The sequence below is a fragment of the Notolepis coatsorum genome, assembly GCF_963971535.1.
Source record: "Notolepis coatsorum genome assembly, chromosome: 3".
Taxonomy (NCBI): Eukaryota; Metazoa; Chordata; class Actinopteri; order Aulopiformes; family Paralepididae; genus Notolepis; species Notolepis coatsorum.
Genome location: NC_140167.1, coordinates 59,188,593 through 59,215,248, shown reverse-complemented (window position 1 = coordinate 59,215,248; position 26,656 = coordinate 59,188,593). Strand labels below are relative to the sequence as shown.

The 26,656-nt window shown below is 43.4% G+C and overlaps 1 protein-coding gene across 1 annotated transcript in view; it reads right to left on the bottom strand.

Moving 5' to 3' along the window:
* Positions 1-26,656, bottom strand: part of kiaa1109 (KIAA1109) — a 347,797-nt gene that overhangs the window by 5,988 nt on the left and 315,153 nt on the right. The window contains exons 79-87 of the mRNA XM_084310762.1: positions 23,138-23,359; positions 21,748-21,901; positions 20,529-20,686; positions 19,494-19,683; positions 15,173-15,390; positions 12,587-12,838; positions 6,179-6,382; positions 2,196-2,390; positions 1,178-1,312 (exon numbers count right to left, since the gene is read on the bottom strand). Coding sequence (XP_084166888.1) covers positions 1,178-1,312; positions 2,196-2,390; positions 6,179-6,382; positions 12,587-12,838; positions 15,173-15,390; positions 19,494-19,683; positions 20,529-20,686; positions 21,748-21,901; positions 23,138-23,359 — 1,728 coding nt within the window. The remainder of the gene's footprint in view (positions 1-1,177; positions 1,313-2,195; positions 2,391-6,178; positions 6,383-12,586; positions 12,839-15,172; positions 15,391-19,493; positions 19,684-20,528; positions 20,687-21,747; positions 21,902-23,137; positions 23,360-26,656) is intronic.

The window sequence follows — 26,656 nt, the reverse complement described above, 5'->3', positions numbered from 1 at the left end:
CCCGAACAACTGCCTCTTTGAACTGCTGCGGTCAGGCAAGCGATACCGGAGTCTCAAGGCGAGCACAGAAAGACTCAGAAGAAGCTTCTATCCCCAGGCCATCAGGCTGCTAAACGAACAATGAATGAACACTACACAACAACAACCACCAAACGCACATAGCACACACATCCACACGCACACACTCACTTTAAACAAACACACTGTAGCACCCACTCCACACACTTTATAGCACACACCCACTTTAAACAAACACACTGTAGCACCCACTCCCCACACTTTATATTTATGGATGAAGGATTGCACTACAACTCGTACACCTTACTGTAAATTGTACCTAAAATTGTACCTCATCCCATTTCTGCTTTGCACTAGATAGTACTGTACATTAGTACACTGCATAGTATTGTGTATTGTATATTATATGGTAACTCAGAACATTGTACATATGTCTATACCGAACACTGTGACCTCATTTTTCTTCTTCTAAATTCATGCTATATTATGTTATTATGTTATTTGATACTATCTTGTCTAGCACAGTCTCTGGAGCGTAACAGTAAGAAGCATTTTGTATGAAAGTATTCTGTACTTCTGTATGACAACTATTAAAGAACTTGAACTTGAACTTGATATTCTTCTAAAATGTTTTCAAAAATGTTTACGTGATTCCCTTGAATCTATGGAACAGCATATTTCATTCCATGTATTGAACAGGCCGTTTTTAGTGGGTGTAGTGCACACCAAATTTCAAATCCATTATTCCTCGACTGGCTACCCCACACCTAAAAGTAAAGTATGTTACTTTACTTGTACTTTACCATTACACACTGGGCAGTAGATATTGTAGGCAGTGTTCATTGCTCCAAAAAGATTGATTGCTTGTGTCCTTGATATGACATCACAAAGGAGAATACTTCAGGTATTCAGGTAGGTCAGTACCTACTGCATGTCACTTCCTCCCCAGCACCTAAAGAACATTGCAGACCAAATCCATACCAAGATGAGGCAAAACCCCTTTTTCTATAATATGAGCGCTTTAAAAGTAGCCTTCCCAACCATACCCCGATACACCTTTTCAAACTTGACAATACTAAGCATTTTAAGTTTATTTTGTGTTTGCTAATATCAATAGCTGACAGGAAATACACTTGGGCCCAACGGAATTCCGTCTCACCTTTCTCCTTCTCCTTCAGGTAGGCTGACACCAGGTCATGCAGGAACATGATGAGCTCAGCGTCCATGGTGACACATATGTGGTCGGTGAATTCTGTGACCACGCTGCACTCCACCTTGGGCTTGTTGCTGGAATCTGAAAGAAAGAAAAAGCAAGAATTTAATAAGCTATGTAATGCTATAAGCTGCTTCGATAAGCTACGTAATGTGATAAGCTGAAGATATTAGTCAGTGTCAAAACCATAATAATCCTAGCTCAACCTACAATAACTTGCCACAAAGGCATAGCTATTTGTACATAGGCTACTCATTTAAGTAATTGAAAGGATAGCTTATGACCTGCTGTGCCAGAACAAATTAATTGGATGGGCATTTGATTTAAGATGTGGGAAGGGGGGGGGGGGGGAGGGCTGTACTTTTTTAGGGAGATGCAGCAGTTCCTAAAAGCATAGGTACATGTTAAAATGATACACATTTAAATGTAGAACTAGTTTATATATTCACATAATTTCACAACAGGTCGTCAGCTGATAAAGTGCGGGTTGTTGTCTTGGATGGATTGATAATAGTTATATCATGGTCTGGGTGAATATTCTGTTCTGATTGACTGGCAGGTGTACGTTAAAACTGTTGAATGCACATGTAGTTCGACTCAAGTTTAAAAGGTGCTATATAACATCCAGCCACTCGATGTCGCAATAGAGCACGAGCATGTAATTTATCCAATCAGGTGCATTCCATGTGGGGAAATGGGAAGTAGGGAGGGGATACAAAACATGGATTACACAATAGTGAGACACTATGCTCAATCAAAACATGGCTTCCCTGCATCACTCAGATGTTTGGGGGTATTGAACAGATTTCTCCCTCCCAGAAAGGAGGAGATATTGTAAATAAATTGTTGTGAAGAGAGTTTTGGTGTTGAAGAAGTTGAAGTGAGAGTATGATGTTAATCTGATCTGTCAACAACTTTTGGAGCAATGAAGGAACATGTCTTCAAGGTCTGGTAAGATCTTAACCTGTGAGAGAAGGCTCGTCAGGGTCCTGGACGTGGATGGACTTGAAGTCCAGCTGCATCCTGGGCAGGGCGAAGATGGTCTCCGTCTCGTGGTTGTAGCTGGAGGAGCCGCGGAAGCTGCTGAGCAGGCTGGCGGTCTTGGCGGCCTCGCCGCTCTCAGAGTTGTTGGCGTCTACGTTCCGTAACAGGTTCAGCTCTGAACCCAGGGACAAACATAAAACAACATTATGGGCATTTCATACTTTTTCAATACATTTACAAAAACATGAAACATTATTATTCCAGAACTTTTCCAGAATTTTATGATCTGTCAAAGGGAAGATTTAGGATTTTTATAAACGTATCCCATTTAGCAGTGAACAATAATAGTAATCGGTTAGGAACCAATAATTAATGTATGCAATTTTGAGATAAATGGTTCATTCCCCCCCTTGACTTGCACTAACGAGAGCCTGGTGCCAATTTCATGGAAACAAAAATTGTGATAACTTGAATATCACCACAAAGGGTTTGGCTAGATTCAAGAGGTTTATTTATAACATACATACCAGGGCATACAGTGAAATGCGGGTGGCCATGCCCGCTTCGATTGTGCAAAAATACAATAGTAAATCAAATAAGTAGAAGATAATAAAAATACATAAAATAGATATGATAAAATAGACATGTTAAAAGTCCTGAGATAAATGCAATACAATGTTGAGCTACAAATTAAAGGCACTGGGTCCTATGTACACTACTATACAATATACAGTTTTACTCTATGTCCCTATGCTATACTATTACTAACTATACTATACAAGAACCGCAACAAGTTCTTTCCTTCACTTTGATTGCCAGCAGGGGGTGCGCTATTTATCGCTTGAATGCCAGCGCTTTAGTCAATGAGAGGACGGGGATATTTGCGAACGCATAAACTATATCTTAAATTATGGCTATGTGTCTAATACAACCGTCGCCTATCAATGACTTGCTTGCAGTCAACATGTACAAAACGGATTGTTTTTTCATTGGTACATTTCCGTTTTATACCGTTTTGAATACGAGTATAGTTTTGAAGATTTGTAGTGATTCCAAAAAAATCCACGATAATAGCCCATTAGTGGAATACACAAAAAAACTGGAATTTTTCGGCCTATTTATGAATCGTTTTCAAATAAACGCTAGATTATCGATAGTATATGTGTACTTATGCACGCTAGAGAAGCTGGCTGAAAAATCGATTATCCATGACCTGGTCAGCGCTAACGTCATATACACACATAGGGGACACGTTGTGAACGCTGTGAAAAAAAACTCTGATTAACCCAATACTGGTAAAATAGATTCCTTACCTCAGATCAGATGTTCTGCAAAAAGATTATTCCAATTCCTGATCGCCATTCCAAATATCGATCGCGTTTATTGATCCAACGTTAGACCTCGAAACAGATAATCCACACTGCTTTCGGTTGCCTCAATGAATGCAATAGTCTCAGGTTACAGGCTCAGAAATAAAATGTGGAATCCGGAGTTTTTTTTTCTCATGCATTTCCATTGACTCCAATCCAATGGGTGCAATACCATCCGGGAGACGATAGGGGGCGGTATTTGCCCTTTTCGAGGTCAGAGCCAGTCCCAATGATAACGTGAGGCTGGATGGATGAAAAATGAATGGATATCGCTAATAAAAGAAATAACGATTAAATAACGAGATTTCTCGTCATTGGCACTCAACGCATGGCGGCCAACAACGAGATTTCTCGTTGCTGGCACCCAATGTGTTAAAGTGACCTTTTTTTCTTCTCCTCCTTCCTTTTTCTTTTTTTTTTATTATCTTTTCCCCCCTCCTTCTTTTTTTCCGATTTTTCTCCCATCCCACTGTTAGTCGTTATGCCAATTCCCAACCCCCTTCCTGGTTGTTGCGCACTTTCCCCTACTGTTGGTCCGAGAGGCCGGAGACTGTCACATGCTTTCCTCCGACGCATGTGCAGCCAGCCGCGCAGATTCTCACCGGGAGAGTGTAACGTGTGGAAGGTCGCACTACCTCTCTCCAGATCCTACCCTTGCTGAGCAGGCGCCCCGACCGAACTGTAGGGGTCGCTGTCCACAACGCCCAGGACCTGCCTTATACTCGTCCATATTTCCAGATGCACGGCCTGAGTTGTAAGCAGCGATGCGAGCATTCAGGGCAACTCGGATGGAGTTGTCAACCCACGGTTTCTGGTTAGGAAAAACCCGAACCGTCTTCGTGGGGATGATACTATTAGCTAGCATTGCTATAAAGCTAACAACAAAATCCGCAAATTCACTGATCTCACTGGAACTCGACCAGAGCATGTCCCAGTCGACGTCATCCAGTGAGTCCTGTAACGTGGCCTCTGATTGCTCGGACCACCGCGTCACCTCTCGCGTCACTACAGCCTCTCGGGCTCTTTGTTTATATCCGGGCATGAGAAAAATGGCGTCATGATCAGATTTTCCGAATGGAGGAGCCGGGACCGCTTTGTAGCCCTGCTTGAATGGAGTGTAGCAGTGATCTAGCGTTTTCCCTCCCCTGGTGGTGCATGTGATGATAGAAGTTTGGCATAACCTTTTTTAGATTTGCCTAATTGAAGTCGCCAGCTACCATAATGGCTGTATCTGGATACTTGATTTGGATACTTGATAACGTGTCCTGTAGGTCCGCCAGTGCTTTGGCGGTATCCGCTTGAGGTGGGATATATACTGCTGTGATGATGGCTGTGAATTCCCGGGGGAGATAGAACGGACGACATAGAATGGACAGATGTTCTAGGTCCGGCGAGCAGGAGCGGGAGAGAATCTTCACCCCCTTGGGGCTGCACCATCGGTCGTTTGTGAGGAAGCAGACCCCCCCCACCCCCCCCACTCCTTTGGACTTTCCGGACTCTTCCGTTCTATCAGCACCGGAGACAGAGAAGGAATCAGACAGGATAATTGTTTGATCTGGTGTTAATGGCGTTAGCCATGTTTCCATCAGACATGGGATGTTATAGTCTCTCACGTCCCGTTGCATTGATTTTAAGATTTTACTGTTTGCTTTTAAATGTTTAAACGGCTTGGCACCGGGTTACCTCTCGGACCTACTGGAACCCTATGTTTCCCCAAGGTCCCTCAGGTCCTCTGACCAGCTCCTCTTGGCCGTTCCAGACTCCAGGCTGAAGCTTAGGGGAGACCGTGCTTTTGCAGTGGCAGCCCCAAAGCTCTGGAATGAGCTGCCACTGCATGTTAGGCAGGCCCCCACTCTGCAGGTGTTTAAATCACGCCTCAAAACACATTTATTTGCTCTGGCTTTTGTTTTTTAAACCGTTTCTGAGAGACTGGCCTTTTTATGTGACACATTGTACTGCTTTTATTGTGTGCTTTTATTAAATTTTTATGTTTTATGTTTTATCTTATCTTATGTTATGTACAGCACTTTGGTATATAAATAATAAATAAATAAATTATAAATTATAAATAAAGTGGATTGGAATCTAATCCTTGCCCTGAGGTCATCCATCTTGTTCTCCAGCGATTGGACATTAGCCAGAAGAATCGATGGTATCGATGGACGGTAAGCTGAACTTCTTAGTCTGTTTCTAATCCCACCTCTCTTCCCTCTGTGCTTTCGCCTCCATGTAAACGCGCCGCCATTTCCCTTGTTGTCGTCTCGGCGTATGTCCAGTGGCCAATCTTGGTATAAAGTGTCATTAAACTCCTCTTTCAGTCCGGAGTTTAAGTCCATAAGTGACTGGCGGTCATATGACATCCATGCCAGTGTAGTTTTAATAAAAAGGTATTAAAAATAAACACAATAACAAAAAATGCACACAATCTCTGCGGAGCAAACCAGATTCATCATAGTTCGTAGTTCATTCATCATAGTGATTCATATGAAAGGCTTCTCAAGGATAAATCTTCAACCTTTCCTTGGTTTCGTTTATAAGAACCGACTGGGAAAGCATCTCGATGAGTATCCAAACATGACTGAAACACTGTTACCTTCACTCCTCATGGCGGTGACGTAGTTGAACCACTCCTTAACCGTGGCCACGCCGTGCGGGGGGTTCTCGTGCCGGCGGCGGGTGATCTTTGTGATGGTGGCCATGGGGCTCTCCAGCGCACCGCAGGGCTTGGTCACCATGGTGTTGTGGCCCAGATGGAAGTCCAACGTCTGAACAATGTAGGTGGAATCATCGTTGGAGCCTTCGAGTGAAAATAGTGTTATAGGAGCAAACCTGCGCAGATTAACATGTGTACTGCACTCTTTATGAAATGGCATAATAACAATTCATGTTTATATTACTGCATACTGAAATCAGTCCCATCACATTTCTATATATATATGCGTGTCCGACCGGAACCAAATCCAGATTAAGTACAAATTGTTGGCAACAGGCGACATACCTCTGAATTTCCTTATTAGGTAACAAATTTGATAATAGTAGATTTGGGAACGGCTAGAGAAAGTGGTTCTCCAAGCCACTTTGCATTGTGGGATCAGTAGTTTCATATGCTAATCTATTTAACAGCTCCAGGAACTTTAACACTTTCCGTGCCGGAGCTCGGTGCCCCGGAACCTCCTTGAATGCCGCGACCCACTTCAATGTTAGCATTAAAAACGCCTAATCTATGTTTTTTTTTATTTATTTTTTATTGATCTTTTTCCCCCTCCTTTTTCCTTTGATTTTCTCCCATCCCAATGTTAGTCGTTATGCCAATTCCCAATCCCCTTCCTGGTCGCTGCACACTTACCCGCCACAGTCGGTCTGGGAGAGTGGAGGCTATCACGTGCTTCCTCCGACACAAGTCTAGCCAATCAACCGCTTCTTTTCACCTGGCAGCGCGGACTCTCACTGAGAGGGTGTAACGTGTGGAAGGATCACACTACCCCCCTTAGATCCTATCCGCGCTGAGCAGGCGCCCCAACCGAACTGTAGGAGTCGCTGTTTACAATGACCCGGACGCACCCCGCCAGCTTTCCCACCCTCTAATACAGCCAATTGTATTAGTGTGAACGGCCAGCCAAGCTGGTGACAACGCCGGAGCTGTGAGCTGGATTCGAACAGGCGAATCCAGTGTCTCCGGTGTTGGTGACGAACGCAATCTCCGCTACGCCAACTGACCGCCCCGCCTAATCTATGTTTTAAATTATGGCTATGTGTCTAATCTGCCCGTCGCTTATCAATGACTCGTTTTCCAGTCAACATTGTCGAAGCAGATTGTTTTTTTATCGGTTCATTTTCGTTTTATAGCATTTTGAAAAGCCCTCGTTTTCAAGGAAAATATTCCATGATAAAAGACATTTACTGGAATATTCTAGAATACACAAAAACGTTGTAATTTTTCGGCCTATTTATGAATCGTTTTCAAATAAACGCTAGATTATCGATAGTATATGTGTACGTATGCACGCTATAGAGGTGATCTGAAAAATCAATTCTCTTATTTCCTCATCAGCGATCGCGCACACACAGACACATCTCACACAGGGCAAACGCTGAGATCTCAGCGAATACAACTCTGATTATCCCAAGACTGGTAAAATAGATTCCTTACCTCAGATCAGATGTTCTCCAAAAAGATCATTCCAATTCCTGATCGCCATTCCAAATATCGATCACGCTTATTGATTGAGTATTGGCTGCTGTAAATATATATTCCAGGCTGATTCCCGTCCCGCGATGACTTCCATGTTGATCAGACTTCTTGCCAGCACAAGGAACCAGCTGGCTCCACCCCTACATATCTACAGATCCCAGGTCAGTCTAAGCGACTGACCTGCAGTTACACAGGGATAGACGATAGGCGGCGCTTTTTTCCATTCTGAGCTCCTGTAGGGGCTGCTGTACCAACGGGAGACTCGGTTGATGAAATATGATTTCAGATCGCTAATAAAACTATATTTGTCGTCATCGGCACTCAGTGCGGGGGCTAATAAAACGAGATATGTCGTCCGTGGCACTGAAAGTGTTAAAGGGGAACTCCAACATTTTGGGAAATTAGCTTATTTAACATCTTCCCTGGAGTTAGACAAGAAGATACATACCTTTTTTGTCTCCGTGCGTGCATTTTAGCTTTGGGAATAGACGCTCCGTTAGCATAGCTTAGCTTCATCACTGGAAGTGAGGCAGGACAGTAGCCTTACAGTGCCTTACAGTGTATTGCAAGGTCTGACATTGACCAAACTTGATATGCATGACCTTGGTGGGCTCTAGGTCAACTCCTGAAAAGGGGGTCAATGTCAGACTTTGCAATCAAAAGTTAGGGGGCTAATAACCCTTGCCATAATTTCAGTGCGCCCCCTAACTTTTGATTGCAAGGTCTGACATTGACCCCCTTTTCAGGAGTTGACCTAGAGCCCACCAAGGTCATGCATATCAAATTTGGTCAATGTCAGACCTTGCAATACACTGTAAGGCACTGTAAGGCTACTGTCCTGCCTCACTTCCAGTGATGAAGCTAAGCTATGCTAACGGAGCGTCTATTCCCAAAGCTAAAATGCATGCACAGAGACAAAAAAGGTATGAATCTTCTTGTCTAACTCCAGGGAAGATGTTAAATAAGCTAATTTCCCAAAATGTTGGAGTTCCCCTTTAAAGACTCAGAACTCAGAATTAGCTTTTAAAATCTTTATGTTTAACACTTTAATCGCCGGAAACGCCGAAACTCGTCATTGCCCGCCATGCTCATTCTGCCGAAGACGCCGTAACACGTCTTTGATATCAATATTTCAAAAATCTGTGATCGAAATCATATTTCTCTCCCGGGGACCTGAGATATACTGCTGAGCTCCACTCAACTCTCTAACGGTTCAAGAGCGCCATCTGGTGGCCGATCAGCAGATCGCCCAACAGGAAGTCATGTGGATGAAGTGGTGCTCACCCATATTTCGTCCGGGCACTCGCTATCATTAGCAGGACTCCATCTTGACACAGTGAACACCGATCGGTGCACATAACTCGATAAACAACATGATTTGGACGTATATACTATTATACAACCTGGAAATGGATCGGATATTTCGACATCCCATAATAGAAAAAATTCTATTCCATGCTCATCCCCCAACGGCGCGAGGAAGATACGGTGAGTTTCAGCGTTATTTTCTAACGTGTTCGATACTAACTGCTCTAATGATCATATCACCCACACTAGATGAATGATATAACGTTGCCCACGGAATTATAAACGACCCCCCGCCCATCCGGTCAACATCAGATCATACGTAGTAACTTCTAGAAGTACCTCCAGTTGAAATTTTTTATCTGGCACCGATCGCTACCAAACTGTATTTGATCATCAATATAATGCATTTGGGGCTATAAATCAAGTTCTGGAGAAAGCTGCAGAAAACGATAAAAACATACTTATACTTTAGACCGTATTTTAGTATGAATATGTGAATGAAAAAGTATAACGTTGCTACACCCTGAACAATAGATATAGGACATTGAATGGGCCATAATAATGTCAATTTAGCAATACAATTTAAAAAGTTATAGCCCTGCAAAGAAGGGGAACTTCTCCATAGACAAATAGAGCTGGCTAGGGATGGTAAATTATGAATTTAACTATGGCGATCAAAGTGTTAATAAGCCACAGCTGGCCAATTTTTTCTTTTTTTTTTTAATCTTTTTCTCCCTCCTTCTTTTTCCGATTTTTCTCCCATCCCACTGTTAGTACTTATGCCAATTCCCAACCCCCTTCCTGGTTGTTGCGCACTTTCCCCTACTGTTGGTCCGAGAGGCCGGAGACTGTCGCATGCTTTCCTCCGACGCATGTGCAGCCAGCCGGCAGCCAGCCTGGCCGCGCAGATTCTCACTGGGAGAGTGTAACGTGTGGGAGGCCGCACTACCTCTCACCAGATCCTACCTTCGCTGAGCAGGCGCCCCGACCGAACTGTAGGGGTCGCTGTCCGCAACGCCCAGGACCCACCCACGGCTCCCCTCCCCCTAACTCAGCCAAACGAGTTAGTATAGCGATCAGCCCGAGCCAAGGCAATGCTGACTTCTAAGCAAAGTATGGGATTTATCTAAATGAGTGCTTGAGATTGTGTGTATATCTACGCACAGCTCAGACCGTGTGTACATGTTACCAAGCTGTAGAATATGAAGACTGCAGACGGACGGAATAAGCTTTCATCAGTTTCATGCATTAGTTTCAACACTGCCGTGTTCTGTATGACCCGTAATTCATTATAGTTAATTGTAAAATAGCGACATTAGTGTAATTATTGTCAAACCCTATAAATAGCATTTGGAATAGGTCTTTCCGAATGAATGCACCATGGTTTATCGTTGCATTTGGCTGATAAGTATTGCCGGTGGCCGGGAGGAACGCACGACCCAGGCCTAATTTTATTTAATTAAATTGTAATGTTATTGCTGGGGTATCTGTAATTAAAATATCACTCAAATGCAGGTGATCGGGGTTATCCACTGAAGCCATAATGACTGACCAAAACCAACGGGCTCACACACGCACAATAGGCATTGTAGAGCGCAGTTGGCCTGCTGAAAGCAGCAATTCAGTCAAGAGGATCATACAGCAGTTTTAATTAAGTCTACCCTTGCAATGTCTTAATCTAACTTGAAAAAACCTCAACGATTCCCAACCCCCTTCCTGGTTGTTGCGCACTTTCCCCTACTGTTGGTCCGAGAGGCCGGAGACTGTCGCATGCTTTCCTCCGACGCATGTGCAGCCAGCCGGCAGCCAGCCTGGCCGCGCAGATTCTCACTGGGAGAGTGTAACGTGTGGGAGGCCGCACTACCTCTCACCAGATCCTACCTTCGCTGAGCAGGCGCCCCGACCGAACTGTAGGGGTCGCTGTCCGCAACGCCCAGGACCCACCCACGGCTCCCCTCCCCCTAACTCAGCCAAACGAGTTAGTATAGCGATCAGCCCGAGCCAAGGCAATGCTGACTTCTAAGCAAAGTATGGGATTTATCTAAATGAGTGCTTGAGATTGTGTGTATATCTACGCACAGCTCAGACCGTGTGTACATGTTACCAAGCTGTAGAATATGAAGACTGCAGACGGACGGAATAAGCTTTCATCAGTTTCATGCATTAGTTTCAACACTGCCGTGTTCTGTATGACCCGTAATTCATTATAGTTAATTGTAAAATAGCGACATTAGTGTAATTATTGTCAAACCCTATAAATAGCATTTGGAATAGGTCTTTCCGAATGAATGCACCATGGTTTATCGTTGCATTTGGCTGATAAGTATTGCCGGTGGCCGGGAGGAACGCACGACCCAGGCCTAATTTTATTTAATTAAATTGTAATGTTATTGCTGGGGTATCTGTAATTAAAATATCACTCAAATGCAGGTGATCGGGGTTATCCACTGAAGCCATAATGACTGACCAAAACCAACGGGCTCACACACGCACAATAGGCATTGTAGAGCGCAGTTGGCCTGCTGAAAGCAGCAATTCAGTCAAGAGGATCATACAGCAGTTTTAATTAAGTCTACCCTTGCAATGTCTTAATCTAACTTGAAAAAACCTCAACGAAAAAAGGCATTTATTTTGCAGTATATGGCAAACGCAAGCGCAAAATAGTGGTTACGAGTTTGTATTCTCCATTGGGTTGCACAGGTATGCGGTAGGCAATGTGCTTCAGCGACTCGTTCATTTCAGGCATTACAGTGCAAAATGTCGGATCAGCTTGTAATTTATTTCTGTCAATGTGCTGGTTCTGTAGGACTGGGTCAGTCAACATCCTTGGCTCCCGGCGCACCGAAGATAGTCTCCCTCCTCCTCAGCGGAGTTGTCTGTGAAATTAACTACTTCATTGGATTTATTTATACTATTATTCTGTGCGTCATGTTTCCAAATAAGATTGTTCACAACGGAAAATGCTGTATACGTTCAATACGTAGTATTGTATTAGTACACTGCACAGTATTGTATATTATATGGTAACTCAGTTACGTCTATTCTGCATCGAACATTGTACATATGTCTATACTGAACACTGACCTCATTTTTTTTTTTACTTCTAATTTACATGCTATACTATGTTATTTTATTTCATACTTATCTTGTCTTGCACAGTCTCTGGAGCGTAACAGTAAGAAGCATTTTGTATAAAAGTATTCTGTACTTCTGTATGACAACTATTAAAGAAACTTGAAACTTGACTCAGACTCGAGATTTAGTGACTCGACTACAACATTGGTAGGTAGTAATATAGGCAAGGTAGGCTTAGTAGCAGAGTGCATACTAGTAAAAGACAGTACAAAGGTTGGTATTTTCTTTCACTGCCTAAATGATCAGAATCAAAACTAATACTTGCTGTATTGTGTCCTCCCCTAAATTCAATATGATGCTGAGAATATGACTAGGAGATTCAGATACACATGCTCATGTCTCATGTTGAAGCTGCTCCCTCCTCACCGTCTTCCCAGGTCTTCTGAGCCTCTGTCCAGAAGGCGATGTTGGGCTCCTCCAGGTGGAACAGGGCCCAGGACTTGGAGCGGAAGTTGGGCCCGTGGAAGCAGGCCAGGGTCATGTGGTTACCATGGAGACTCATGGAGCCGCCCAGCTGCACCGTGTCCTCCGGGAGCGGCATCTGGAAGAGGGAGATGTGGCAGCCGGCGATCACCTTGAGGACGCCGGGCCAGTGGCGATGGTGGGCCGCGTCCATGTCTGGCAGAAAGAAGGGAGGAGGAGGGTAAGCCAAAGCAGGGCACCAAGGGGAGTCTATCAGAGTCCAATAGATACAGTATCTGATAGAGCTGGGCTCCTATAGACATTACAGCAGAATGTTCAACATTGATGTTTGCTAATATTTACTAAATATTGACTCAAATGAACACTAAATTACACTATTTTTCTATCTGAAAGTCCCAAATAATAATTGGTCCATCATTCCTTTCCATACAAAAGTGACAGCTGTCCGGAAATCAACTGTTGTTAGTTCAAGAACACTGATGTGAAGTTTAAACTGTATATACTGTACAAATAAAAAGCAATCCCTATTGCGATCCTCATCTCTATTCTTTCATCTACATCATTTCATTGAGCTGTAATTAACACAACACAATGATTCACTGTCCTCTGATGAGGAGATATTCACGCCCATTAACTTGCAATAACTCAAACTAAATGAATGTGTGCAAAACAGTTTAGAGCCTTGGGATATATGTGAGATTATGTGCAAAATAAATTGGCATTCTCTTTTGGCGAAGTGCCCTTAAGATTGTGAAGTATGTAGTAGTTTGGTAAACTACAGTTTTAAAGTAACTGGCCATATCCCGTTCACATCCAAACAAATAGAACATTTTTATTAGCATTGCTAACATCAGTTAATATTTGCTACTCAATATTTCTGTTAGATTTCATGAATTCATCTGAATGCCATACTGATGATTCCCAGCATTGTATGGTTTGTGAGTTGTAAGTCTTTGTACAAGACAACATGTGTAGCCTAAATATCGAGTAGCAAACATTCACTGACGCTAACCGTGATTAGCACAATGCTTTTTTTTTTATCCACTTTTTCTCCCATTTTCTATATTTTCTCCCATCCCAATTTCGTATCATCCAATTCAACCCTCCCCTGTCACGGACGCTGTTTCTTGCCTCCCACAAGCCGGCTGCAATGTGGACTAAGTCATACATAGCACAAGTCCCCTCCGGTACTTGAGGTAACAGCAGTCGCATCTTTTCACCTGCGCAGCTCGATCTCTCAGTGGCGAGGAGTAACGCGTGGGAGGCTCACGCTGCCCCCGACACTTCCTGATTCTACTGCGCAGGAGCACCAACCGACCTGTAGGAGTCGCTGTCCACAACGCCCGATCCCCACCCTTCAGTTTCCCTCCCCGTAATACGGCCAATGTGTATTACTGCGGACGACCAGCTAAACTGAAAACAAATGTGGAGCGCTGGGCTCGAACTGACGAGCCCAGCGTCTCCAGCATTTTGTGGCGAGTGCCTTGCCCACTATGCCACGTAGCCGCCCTTGATTAGCACAATGCTAATGTTGATCTACTTCTGTTATCAAAGAGGATATTGCCAAGCTCCTGTGTGTTGCTGGTGAATGTAGCTTAGTTTGTGACAATTATCAGACACATATGCATCCAATTCATTTCCATGAATTGCATGAATTCATATCATGGTTTGATAGGCAGCACGCAGAGCTTGGTCTGTTGTCTGGATGGCTGCGTCAGTCAAATCATGAGCTCTGATTGGTCTGCATCTGTGGAGACAGACTGACAGACAGGCGGGACACTGTTCTAGACATAGGCTACATCCACTTTTTCAAGTGTGAGAAACAGGAGGTGGCGTGTGGAAGTGTGAGTCTCACTTCAAGGCGTGAGTCTCACTTCATGGTGAGTCTCACTTCAATGTGTGAGTCTCACTTCAATGTGCGAGTCTCACTTCATGGTGTGAGTCTCACTTCATGGTGTGAGTCTCACTTCAATGTGTGAGTCTCACTTCATGGTGTGAGTCTCACTTCATGGTGTGAGTCTCACTTCAATGTGCGAGTCTCACTTCATGGTGTGAGTCTCACTTCATGGTGTGAGTCTCACTTCAATGTGTGAGTCTCACTTCAATGTGTGAGTCTCACTTCAATGTGTGAGTCTCACTTCATGGTGTGAGTCTCACTTCAATGTGAGTCTCACTTCAATGTGTGAGTCTCACTTCATGGTGTGAGTCTCACTTCATGGTGTGAGTCTCACTTCAATGTGTGAGGCTCACTTCATGGTGTGAGTCTCACTTCAATGTGTGAGTCTCACTTCAAGGTGCGAAGCAGCCCTGATGTAAGTGGGTGTGTGTGTGTGCGCAATACCATTTTGAGCACTCAATGTAGTCAAACGTGGCCTCGATATATCATCAGCCACTTCGAGGCTCCGTAAATACTAATTCACTCAGTGAAAAACTAGTACATTCTGTGAAACTGTGTGAAATCCACAACACTCCTCAACCGTGCGTCTTACGTCACAGCAAATCAACATCAAAAGGGGCTGTGCTGCTTACAGAGCTCTGCATCTCCTTTATCCACGTTGATGACCGGGGCTTTGGGTGGCAGGTAGGGGCCGGGCCCCCAGGTGGACAGGGCCCGCTTGCTGGTGTCAAACTGCTGGGTGAAGAACTCCTGCAGCTTCATGCCAATCTTGATGAGGTCCGGGGTGGTGGAGCGCGAGATGATCACCTGGAAGATGTCCCACTGCAGGTCGCCATGGACAAAGATCTCACTGGGAAAGACAACAGAGGAGGAAGACACAGAGGGATTAGAAGAGAGAGAGGCGATGAAGTTGAGAGTGAAACATGAAAGAAAAGGTGGACAAATCAAGCTAGTGTGTTGGTGAAAGATCCCTTGGTGTTAAACCGCAGAAGTGACGTTCTACTGTATATACAGTCAGGTCCATAAATATCTGGACATTGATAGTTTTCACAATTCTGGCTCTGTACACCACCACAATGGACTTGGTCAAGATGTGCTTTAAGTGCAGACTTTCAGCTTTCATTTGAGGGTATTTACATCCAAATCAGGTGAACAGTGTAGGAATTACAAGTTTCTACATGTGCACCTTTTTTTTTTTTTTTTTTTTTTTTTTTTTTTTTTTTTTAATAAAAGGTACCAAAAGTAATTGGACAAACTAACAAAATCAAATTGTCACTTTTAATACTTGGTTGCAAATCCTTTGGAGTTGATGACTGGAAGTCTTGAATCCATAGACATCACCATACGCTGGGTTTAATCCCTGGTGATGCTCTGCCAGGCCTCTACTGCAACGGTCTTCAGTTTCTGCTTGTTCTTGGGGCATTTTCCCTTCAGTTTTGTCTTCAGCAAGTGAAATGCATGCTCAATTGGATTCCACTTCTTTGCCTTAAAAAACTCTTTGGTTGCTTGATTCTTGATTGTTTCATTTCAAATCCATTGTGGTGGTGTACAGAGCCAAAATTATGAAAATTGTGTTGATGGCCAAATATTTATGGACCCGACTGTATATATATATTTTTTTTCATCGCCATTTTAGTTCATGGTTAGTCATCAGGTCTCCAGTGAGGTAAAGGTAAGGGTTAAGGTAAGGGTTATATTTAAGGTAAGGGTTAGGTTTATAAACATATAAACAGCTTTTAAGGTGAAGATTAAAAGCAGAAAGCAGTAACAGAGCATGAGGTGAGGCGGACCTTTAAAAAAGTGAATATCAGGAAGGCAGCAGGTCCGGACGGCATCCCCGGCCGCGTCCTAAAAGTCTGTGCCGACCAACTGGCCCCAGTATTCACTGACATATTTAACCTGTCCTTAGAACAGGCTGTCATCCCCACCTGCCTGAAGAAGTCCACTATTATCCCTGTACCCAAAAAATCCAAGCCTGCTTGCCTCAACGACTACCGCCCTGTAGCTCTCACCTCCATAGCCATGAAGTGCTTTGAGAAGCTAGTAAAGGGCTACATCTGCTCCTCCCTCCCCATCAACATGGACCCCCTGCAATTTGCATACCGCCCCAACAGGTCCACGGAGGACGCCATATCCCATGTGCTGCACACAGCAGCATCACACCTGGACAAGAGGCAGGGGAACTATGTGAGAATGCTATTCATCGACTACAGCTCGGCATTCAATACCATAGTCCCCTCCATACTCATAGCCAAGCTCAGGGACCTGGGCTTGGGCTATGACCTCTGCCAGTGGGTCTTGGACTTCCTGACTGGCAGACCCCAGGTGGTGAGAGCAGGCAACTGCACCTCCTCATCCATCACCCTCAACATAGGGGCCCCCCAGGGCTGTGTTCTGAGTCCCCTCCTCTACTCCCTGTACACACACGACTGTGTGGCTCAGCGGAGTAGCAATACAATCGTCAAATTTGCTGACGACACAGTGGTGGTGGGCCTGATCTCTGCCAACGACGAGAGGGCCTACCTGGAAGAGGTCAAGGTCCTGGCGGGATGGTGCCAGGAAAACAGCCTCTCCCTGAACGTCAGCAAAACAAAGGAGATGATTGTGGACTTCAGGAGGTCGGGGGTCAAGGACTACAGCCCCCTCAGCATCGACGGGGCACCGGTTGAGAGAGTCAACAGCTTCAAGTACCTCGGAGCCCACATATCCGAGGACTTGAAATGGACCACACACATTAACAGTGTGGTGAAGAAGGCACGACAACGCCTCTACTTCCTCAGGCGCCTAAGGAAGTTCCAAGTCAGCCAGAAGATCCTTAAGAACTTCTACTCATGTACAATAGAGAGCATCTTGACCGGCAACATCACCTCCTGGTTTGGGAATAGCACTGCAAAAGACCAAAGCAGACTACAAAGAGTGACACGTTCAGCCGAACGCACAATTGGAGGGGGGCTCCCCACCCTCCAGAACATTTACTACAAGCGTTGCAAGGGGAAGGCTAAGAGAATTATTAAGGACTCGAGCCACCCGAACAACTGCCTCTTTGAACTGCTGCCGTCAGGCAAGCGATACAGGAGTCTCAAGGCGAGCACAGAAAGACTCAGAAGTAGCTTCTATCCCCAGGCCATCAGGCTGCTAAACGAACAATGAATGAACACTACACAACAACAACCACCAAACACACATAGCACACACATCCACACGCACACACTCACTTTAAACAAACACACTGTAGCACCCACTACACACACTTTATAGCACACACCCACTTTAAACAAACACACTGTAGCACCCACTCCCCACACTTTATATTTATGGATGAAGGATTGCACTACAACTCGTACACCTTACTGTAAATTGTACCTAAAATTGTACCTCATCCCATTTCTGCTTTGCACTAGATAGTACTGTACATTAGTACACTGCATAGTTGTGTATTGTATATTATATGGTAACTCAGAACATTGTACATATGTCTATACCGAACAACTGTGACCTCATTTTCTTCTTCTAAATTCATGCTATATTATGTTATTATGTTATTTGATACTATCTTGTCTAGCACAGTCTCTGGAGCGTAACAGTAAGAAGCATTTTGTATGAAAGTATTCTGTACTTCTGTATGACAACTATTAAAGAACTTGAACTTGAACTTGAGATTATGATGAGTTCCATCCTGGGACCGGAGAGTGAGACAGTGTTTGGATCGGAGAGTGCATTCATGCGAGTCAGCAGCCATATATTACTTGGTTTATCCACGCCAGCCCCTTTGTGATACAAAATTTTATTTTATTTAAAAGTGCAATTATGTAATCTTCTACCACTAGGGGTATCTCACTCAAAACAATAACAGAAGATGGCATTTGATGACGTTGTGAAGGAGTGTGGGATCATGGAAGTTGTTGTCTTCATTGTTAAAATGAAGACTTTTCTTTTATCTAGATTAATAATTCAGCTACACGGCTACAACTACTAGCAGACTGGGGTACATCACCCAAATCCAAACCACAGAGTTGATAAGTAGCTCAAAAGTATTAGCACAACAAAGCTAATGCTAACCGCTTCATGTAAGTGAATGGAAAATGCTAGCGCCATGAACGCTACACTCCGGCAGATAGTTAAATAAAACACAGATTTGGGTGGTAAAATAAATGGTAAATGGTGCATTTATATAGCGCTTTTAATCCAGAGCGCTTTACAATTTGTTCCTCACATTTACCCATTCACTCACACATTCACACAACCATGCAAGGTGGCAATCTGCTCATCAGGAGCAGTTAGGGGTTAAGTCTTGCTCATGGACACTTCCCACGCTGCCCGGGAAGAGCGGGAATCTAACTGGGAACCTCTGGATTACCAGACGACTGCTCTACCTCCTGAGCCACTGTAGTTTGTTTTTTTAGTCAGGGAATTGTCAATCGTTCTAACCAGTAGGGTCAGTTTCATAGATATGGTAGCGTATAGCAAAACATTCAAGTTTTTTTTAATGGAAAATAAAATGATAGCTACTTCCGCTAAAAATAAAAAAATAAATAAAAAAAAGCTACTTCGGAGGCAACCGGTCACAGCATGATATTGGAGGCACAGCAAATTGTTGCACTACGGGGTGGTTAGGAAGGGGGTAAAGAAGATATGACACGACTGAGAAGAGACTACAGGACACAGGGTAATGTAAGAACTCAACTGAATATATGGAAAATGGTGCATTTATATAGAGCTTTTATCCAAACCGCTTTACAATTTTGTTCCTCACATTCACACACCGTGCATGGTGCCAACCTGCTGATCGGGACACTTCGGCGAGGAGGAGCGGGAATTGAACTGGGACCGTTACGATTACCAAAAGACCGCTCTACCTCCTGAGCCACTGTCTAGTAATTTTTTAAACATTCTAATGTGGAAATGTTACATATTATAGCTTTAAGATGGCGACCAGGTGAATAAGGTCAATACCTTTTCTCTGACAGGCTGGCGTCCACGGTGCACAGGTTGACCTTCCATTCATCCTGGAGCTTAAGGTCAGCGTTGCTGAAGACTCCCATGAGAATGCTGGAGCCCATATAGTCCACTCTGGCCTCTGTGGAGCCCATGGTGACCTGGATCTTATGGCTGGGCTGCTGGTTTGGGTGCTCAGAGATGTGGGCTGAGACAATATAAACACATGGGTTGGTTAAAGCTGCAATAATTATTAGCAAAAGTTCTAATATTTCACTACTATTTAAAAAATCTGCAGTCAAAGTCATCTAAGCTAGCAACCACTCCCCATGTCATCACCACTATTCCACCGAGGTGTCAGACTCCTCATTCACTTCCATTCATTTTGAGGACCTAGTTGAAATATTATACTTCTGAATTATAAACAAACCATACAGCAATATTATTCTGTGTAATATGTTTCTGTGTCAAAGGTACTCGTTTCTTTTAGCTAATCAAATCAAATTATCAGTAAATTAGCTATTTCTCACTTAGGTGTAGTTTGACCAAAGGTCAACTCTTCATATAAATGTCTTCCAGCAAGGCAGCAGGTAACCATGGTCACCACTCCCCAAACATTCCATGCAAGGCAGGAAATAAGGAAATCTATAAAGACACATCAAATGCCAAACCAAACATGTACCTTTGACTGGAAGAGATTTCTTTCCCTTAATTTTTTTTATTGAAATCCGCACAGTAGTACTTTGTTTATACCTCAGACGTATACTATTTAGACTAGATCTGGAAGTGAACGAGGAGCCTGACACCTGGGAGGAATGGTGGTGTTGACTGCAGACGACAGGGACAGCAGTGGTTGCTAGCTAGTAGACGACTGTACATAAGAGGTAAGACTGCTTTAACTCGACAGGTGAAATATCCCTTGAAAAACCTCTCTTCTCCAAATTCTAAATCAGAGGTCTACACACACCCGTCTTCACTGGACCTGGCGCTGCAATAACTGGCTTATAGATGGTTGTAGAAGAAAACAGAGAAGGTCCTATTTTGTCGACTTACAGACCATCTCTAGGGTGTTGACGTCTATGTTGCCTCCCACCACCCCGCCCTTGGAGTCGAGCTTGGAGCGTCCCAGGCCCACGGACATGCTGATCTCCCGGTCCCTGTTGCTGCCCACCGACAGGCGGCCTTGGCTCTTCAGTCCACTGGTGGTCCAGCTGGAGGGCAAACAACACAACAGTGAGTGGCAGGCTGCCAGTGATGTGATCCAGTTGAATGATGGATAGCTCAAGTCAAGAGTTTTATTTGTCACGGCATACAAGTATACAAGTATGCTCTCCATCATGTAGAAATTACTCTCAATATCACTTGTGAAGGTGAGATATCATAAGTTCAAGTTTCAAGTTTGTTTTTATTTGTCACACATAAACGTACATGTACTTCACAGTGAAATGCTTTGTTCTGTATGAGCCCCTGAGAATGTGCTTCATACAGTAAAAAAAGGAATAACACTATACAATACAATATATAAACTAAAGTACAACCTAAGTACAATCTAAGTACAGTGTAAATAGGTGTGATATCAAATATTTATACAATTGCTTCTTGGAAATTGAGGTGAAGATTTGAGGCAGGAGATGGTATGGTCTATGGGTGTGTATAAGGTTCAGTGTTCAATGACAATAGCTCAACTATGATAAATGGTAAATGGCTGCTTTTTTATATAGCGATTTTATCCAAAGCGCTTTACAATTTGTTACTCACATTTTACCCATTCACTCACACATTCACACACCGACGGCGGAGGCAACCATGCAAGGTGCCACCCTGCTCATCGGGAGCAATTAGGGGTTAAGTGTCTTGCTCAAGGACACATCGACACGCTGCCCGGGAGGAGCGGGAATCGAACCGGGAACCTCTGGATTGCCAGACGACTGCTCTACCTCCCGAGCCACTGTCGCAAGTTCAAATAATAAGCAACGCCATGGAGAATACCAAACTTAAACCAAACGCTTTAGCAACTGGGGTCGTCAGCTTCCATCCTTCTGTCCAGTCTGAGAGCTAAAACATGAACAGAAGCATGGATAGAGAAGGGCAACCCCTCTGAACAATCAGCACAAGACCGACTGCTACCACTACAACAACAACACTTAACACTACTAGAGAGTTCACGTCTCTACCCCAACCTCAAGTAGATATGAAAAACTATTTGTTTGTGATGACAACCTGCAAAACCACAGTGTGGAAATAGGCGGTCCCATTAACTGCGATGACTTACGTGTTGTTCCCCATGACATTGCTCATGTTCATCTGGACGTTGAGCTGCTTCAGGTTGATGGCAAACACCACCAGAGTCTCCCACGGCGTTCCCTGCTGGCCGGCCGCCTTGATGTTCTTACTGAACGACGGCGTGGACGTTTTGGTCACTGATTCTAAAAGAGAGGGAATACGTAATAATATATTCTAATGATTCTATTCAAATATTTCGAAATCCAATTCAAAAAGCTGCTATAGATAACATTCAGCCACTAGATGCCACACTACAGTATCAGCATGTCATTTATCCAGTCAGGTGCATGTGGGGAAATGGTAAGTAGCGAGGGGATACATGTAAACGACAACATTCATTTTGGAACCGCACAAATTCATTAATCCAAAGGTTCTATGGATATCTTTTTATAAAAGACAATTTATTTATTATATATATATTTATTTTAAAATGATTATTTAACATTAAATTCTATAGCACCTTTAACCCTTTCACTACCACACAGTACATACGGTTCTGTAGTGTGGCAGTGAAAGGGTTAATGATAATAATACATATAGCTGTATGGCAGCAATGGACCAGGTTCCACTGTATGACAAGGAATGAACAAATCCAAGATTTTCCAATATTCCAAAATGATGACCAAAAATGTATCAAGTTTCACATCTCTAGGACAAACATACAGTGGGGTTGAGGGACTTTGAATTCTTACTGTAGTGCCCCATAGGAGTCAATAAATGCCATTGCTTGTGTCCACGTTACTCCACTATGTCTTTCAAAATGGCTCAAGTTTTGTCTTTGAATTATTATTATTATTTATTTAATAATTAATAACATAAAATGTTCCATTGTCCTTGTCGGCTGTATTGTGCACATAGAGAGACAAAGTCCCTCCCCTTCCGCTGGACCACAGAAATAATTTTTCTATTGTTTGAATTGTACCATGAACACATATGATGTTTGTCAATTTAAAAAAGTGTAATCGTCAGCTAGCTAACGTTACATTATAGCATCAAACGCTATCAATATTGCTAGCAAACATTAGCTAACTGAGTCAAACTACTTTCTTGACTTGAGAAATTATCTTTTAAATTGACAAACATCATACATGTAATTCATGACAACTCAAGTGTGTTCTCTGGAGGATCCCTAGAGAACATGCACTCAGCATATACAGTAGCTTGAAGATCTCAATATTTGTATACAATTCCTGTGTCTTCACAACAGGAGCATTATTTAGCCCCACGCTAGCATAACAGATTCCTGATGTCTAGTTTCATATGATACCCTAAAAAGCTTAAAAAACTAGCAAGCTAGAGCCCCCAAAAGTTGGATAACAAATTGGAACAGCTGGTGCCTTCAAACAGCATCGCTGGGAGAATCAAACATTGGGACGTACCTCTTCTAGGGGCGGAGGAATCTGATATGCTTCTGGTGCGTCCTGGCACCGGGGACTTGAGGTGGGATATGTTCCCGGTGGAGTGATCCGAGAATACGTTGGGGGACTGGGGCATGTGCTGTCCGCCGGTACTGCCATCCCAGGTCCTCCAGTAGGCTTTGCGGCTGGACTCTGGGGATAAGTGCTGGTTCTCAAAGGAGTCCGGGGTGGCGGGGCCGGAGGCTGGGGGAGGTGGAAGGAAAGGAGGACGGTTAATGTTCGGAAATGTCAGCTGGACCACAGAGAGAGATGTTGGCTCGAAGGAAGAGATATTAAAAATTATAGGTGCTATAGATAACATTCAGCCACTAGATGTCACACTAGAGCACCATCATGTAATTTGTCCAATCAGGCGCATTCCACGTGGGGAAATGGGAAGTAGGGAGGGGACGCGTCCATGCTTTCTACAACGGAGTTCGGCGATTTTGCGAATCTGATTGGCCACTTGCCCATTTCCGCGTCAAACAGCCTGCAAAGCACCTGGCGTTCTATCGCCATGCTCTAAGACAAACTCTAACCTTAACCAACTTCGAAAGAGTGCCTAAGCTTAACCGTCGAAAGAATCTATCGCCATGCTCTAAGACAAACTCTAACCTTAACCAACTTCGAAAGAGCGCCTAAGCTTAACCGTCGAAAGAATCTATCGCCATGCTCTAAGACAAACTCTAACCTTAACCAACTTCGAAAGAGCGCCTAAGCTTAACCAGTGTAGACACTTGCGGTCCCACGATTGGGCGTACATGTCACATGACCAGAAATGAATCGCCGAACTCCGTTGTAGAACGCATACAAGCGGAGGGGACTGCAACATGTAAACAACAACATTCATTTTGGACCCGCAACTATTTTCTTTTTAACACTTTAATCGCCGAAAACGCTGAAACACGTCTTTCCTTGCCATGCTCATTCTGCCGAAGACGCTGGACAGCGTCTTTGATATCAATATTTCAAAAATCTGTGATCGAAATCATATTTCTCCCCCGGAGACATGAGATGTACTGTTGAGCCCCTCTCAACTCTCCAACGGTTCAAGAGCGCCATCTGGTGGCCGATCGGCGGATCGCCCAGGGCAGAAACAAGAAGTGGAAGCTGGTGCTAATTTCAATTCGGTCCGATCACTCGCTAATAGTCCCAGGACTCGAGCTGATCACAACGGATAGCAATCCGTTACCAATAACTCGATAAACAACATGATTTGGACGTATATACTATTATACAACCTGGAAATGGATGGGATATTTCTACATCCCATAATAGAAAAATTTCTGTTCCACGCTCATCTCCCAATGGCGCGAGGAAGCTACGGTGAGTTTCAACGTTATTTTTTAACGTCTTCGATACTAACTGCTCTAATGATCATATCACCCACACTAGATGAATCATCGAACGTTGGCCACGGAATTATAAACGACCCCCCCCCCCATCCGGTCATCATCAGATCATACGTAGTAACTCCTAGAAGCACGTCCAGTTGACATTTTTTATCTCGCACAGATTCCTACCAAACTGTATTTCATCATCAATATAATGCATTTGGGGCTATAAATCAAGTTCTGGAGAAAGCTGCAGAAAACGATAAAAACATACTTATACTTTAGACCGTATTTTAGTATGAATATGTGAATGAAAAAGTATAACGTTGCTACACCCTGAACAATAGATATAGGACGTTGAATGGGCCATAGTAATGTCAATTTAGCAATACAATTTAAAAAGTTATAGCCCTGCAAAGAAGGGGAACTTCTCCATGTTAAATAGGGCTGGCGAGGGATGGTAAATTATGAATTTAACCCCGGCGATCAAAGTGTTAAATTATAAATTAATTAATCAATAATTGTTTTGGGTGGGGGGGGGGGGGGGGGGCAATACTTTTATTCTGCACCTTTCTAAAAGCGCTGTGGATGTATTATTTATAAAAAAAATTTAATAAAAAAAGGATTACTCTATTATCTAAAGCAGTGATTCTCAACTGGTCTAGCCTCAGGACCCACATTTTTCCTTAGGCATTAACACTTTGGTTGCCTTGGGTTAAATTCATGATATACCATAGGTTGCCGGCTCTATTTGTCTATGGAGAAGTACCCCTTCTTTGCATGGCTATAACTTTTTAAATTCTATTGCTACATTGCCATTATTAGGGCCCATTCAAAGTCCTATATGTATTGTTCATTGTGTAGCAACGTTAAACTTTTTCATTCACATATTCATAGTAAAGTATGGTCTAATGTATAAGTATGTTTTCATCTCTTTCTGCAGCTTTCTCCAGAACGTGATCTATAGCCCCAAATGCATTATATTGATGATGCAATACAGTTTTATGGCAATCAGCGCGATATAAAAAATTCCAACTAGACGTACTTCTAGAAGTTACTACACGTCATCTGATGTTGACCGGATGGGCTAGGGGGCGTTTATAATTCCGTGGGCAGCGTTATACCAATCATCTAATGTGGGTCAAATGTTGATAATAGCAGTTAGTATCGAAGACGGTAATGTTACACGCTAAAACTCACCCCAGTCTCCGCGCGCCGTTGGGCGATCATCGTAGAGTAGAAATCTCATCATTATGGGATGTAAATTTACCCGGTCCATCTCCAGCTTGTATAATGGTATATACGTCCAAATCATGTTGTTTATCGAGTTATTGGCAATCGATCACTGTGTAGCGTGACGAGCCAGAGTCCCGGGACCTATAGCGAGTGCCCGGAAGTAATACGGACGTCTAGCACAACCTCTATGGCACATCCTGTTAAGCGATTGCGCCGATCGGCCACCAGATGGCGCTCCTGAACCGCCAGAGAGCTCAGTGGGTCCTGCTGGTGGATCTCAGGCCAGCGGAGGGGACATATGAATCCGATCGCAGATTTTTGAAATATTGATATAAGGACGCTGTACAGCGTCCTCCGGCAACTTGAGCATGGCCACCAATGACGTCTAAACACGTTTCATGGCAGCCAAAGTGTTAAGTTGCGACCCAAATCTTTTAACCACTGATTTATTTAAAAAAATATATTGTGCAGTAATACACAATCCTTCATGCATTGTTAAAAAAAACAAGTACAACAAAAGTGCAACTAGGGCTAAAACCCAATGAAAAATTTAAATAAAAAGAATATATATGCTTCTTAGCAGACGCTTGCCTTTTATCCATAGCAACGTACAGTACATGAGTGCATATATTTTCAGTATAGGTAGTCCCATGGGATCTAACCCACAACCTCAGCATTGTTAGTGCCATGCTTTACCAAGTGAGCTACAGAGAACTACAGAAGGCAGATTTATCTTGAATTACAGGCATAATATTCTTTTTAAACAAGTTTAAACTGATGATGCCCATCATGATTCAAGAATCAAAATGTAAATGTATGAAATATGAAATAAAAAGGCAGACTTTTATTGTATTAAATAAAAAGGCAGACTTATCTTGAATTACAGGCATACGCCTTTTAAACAAGTTTAAACTGGTGATGCTCATCAAGC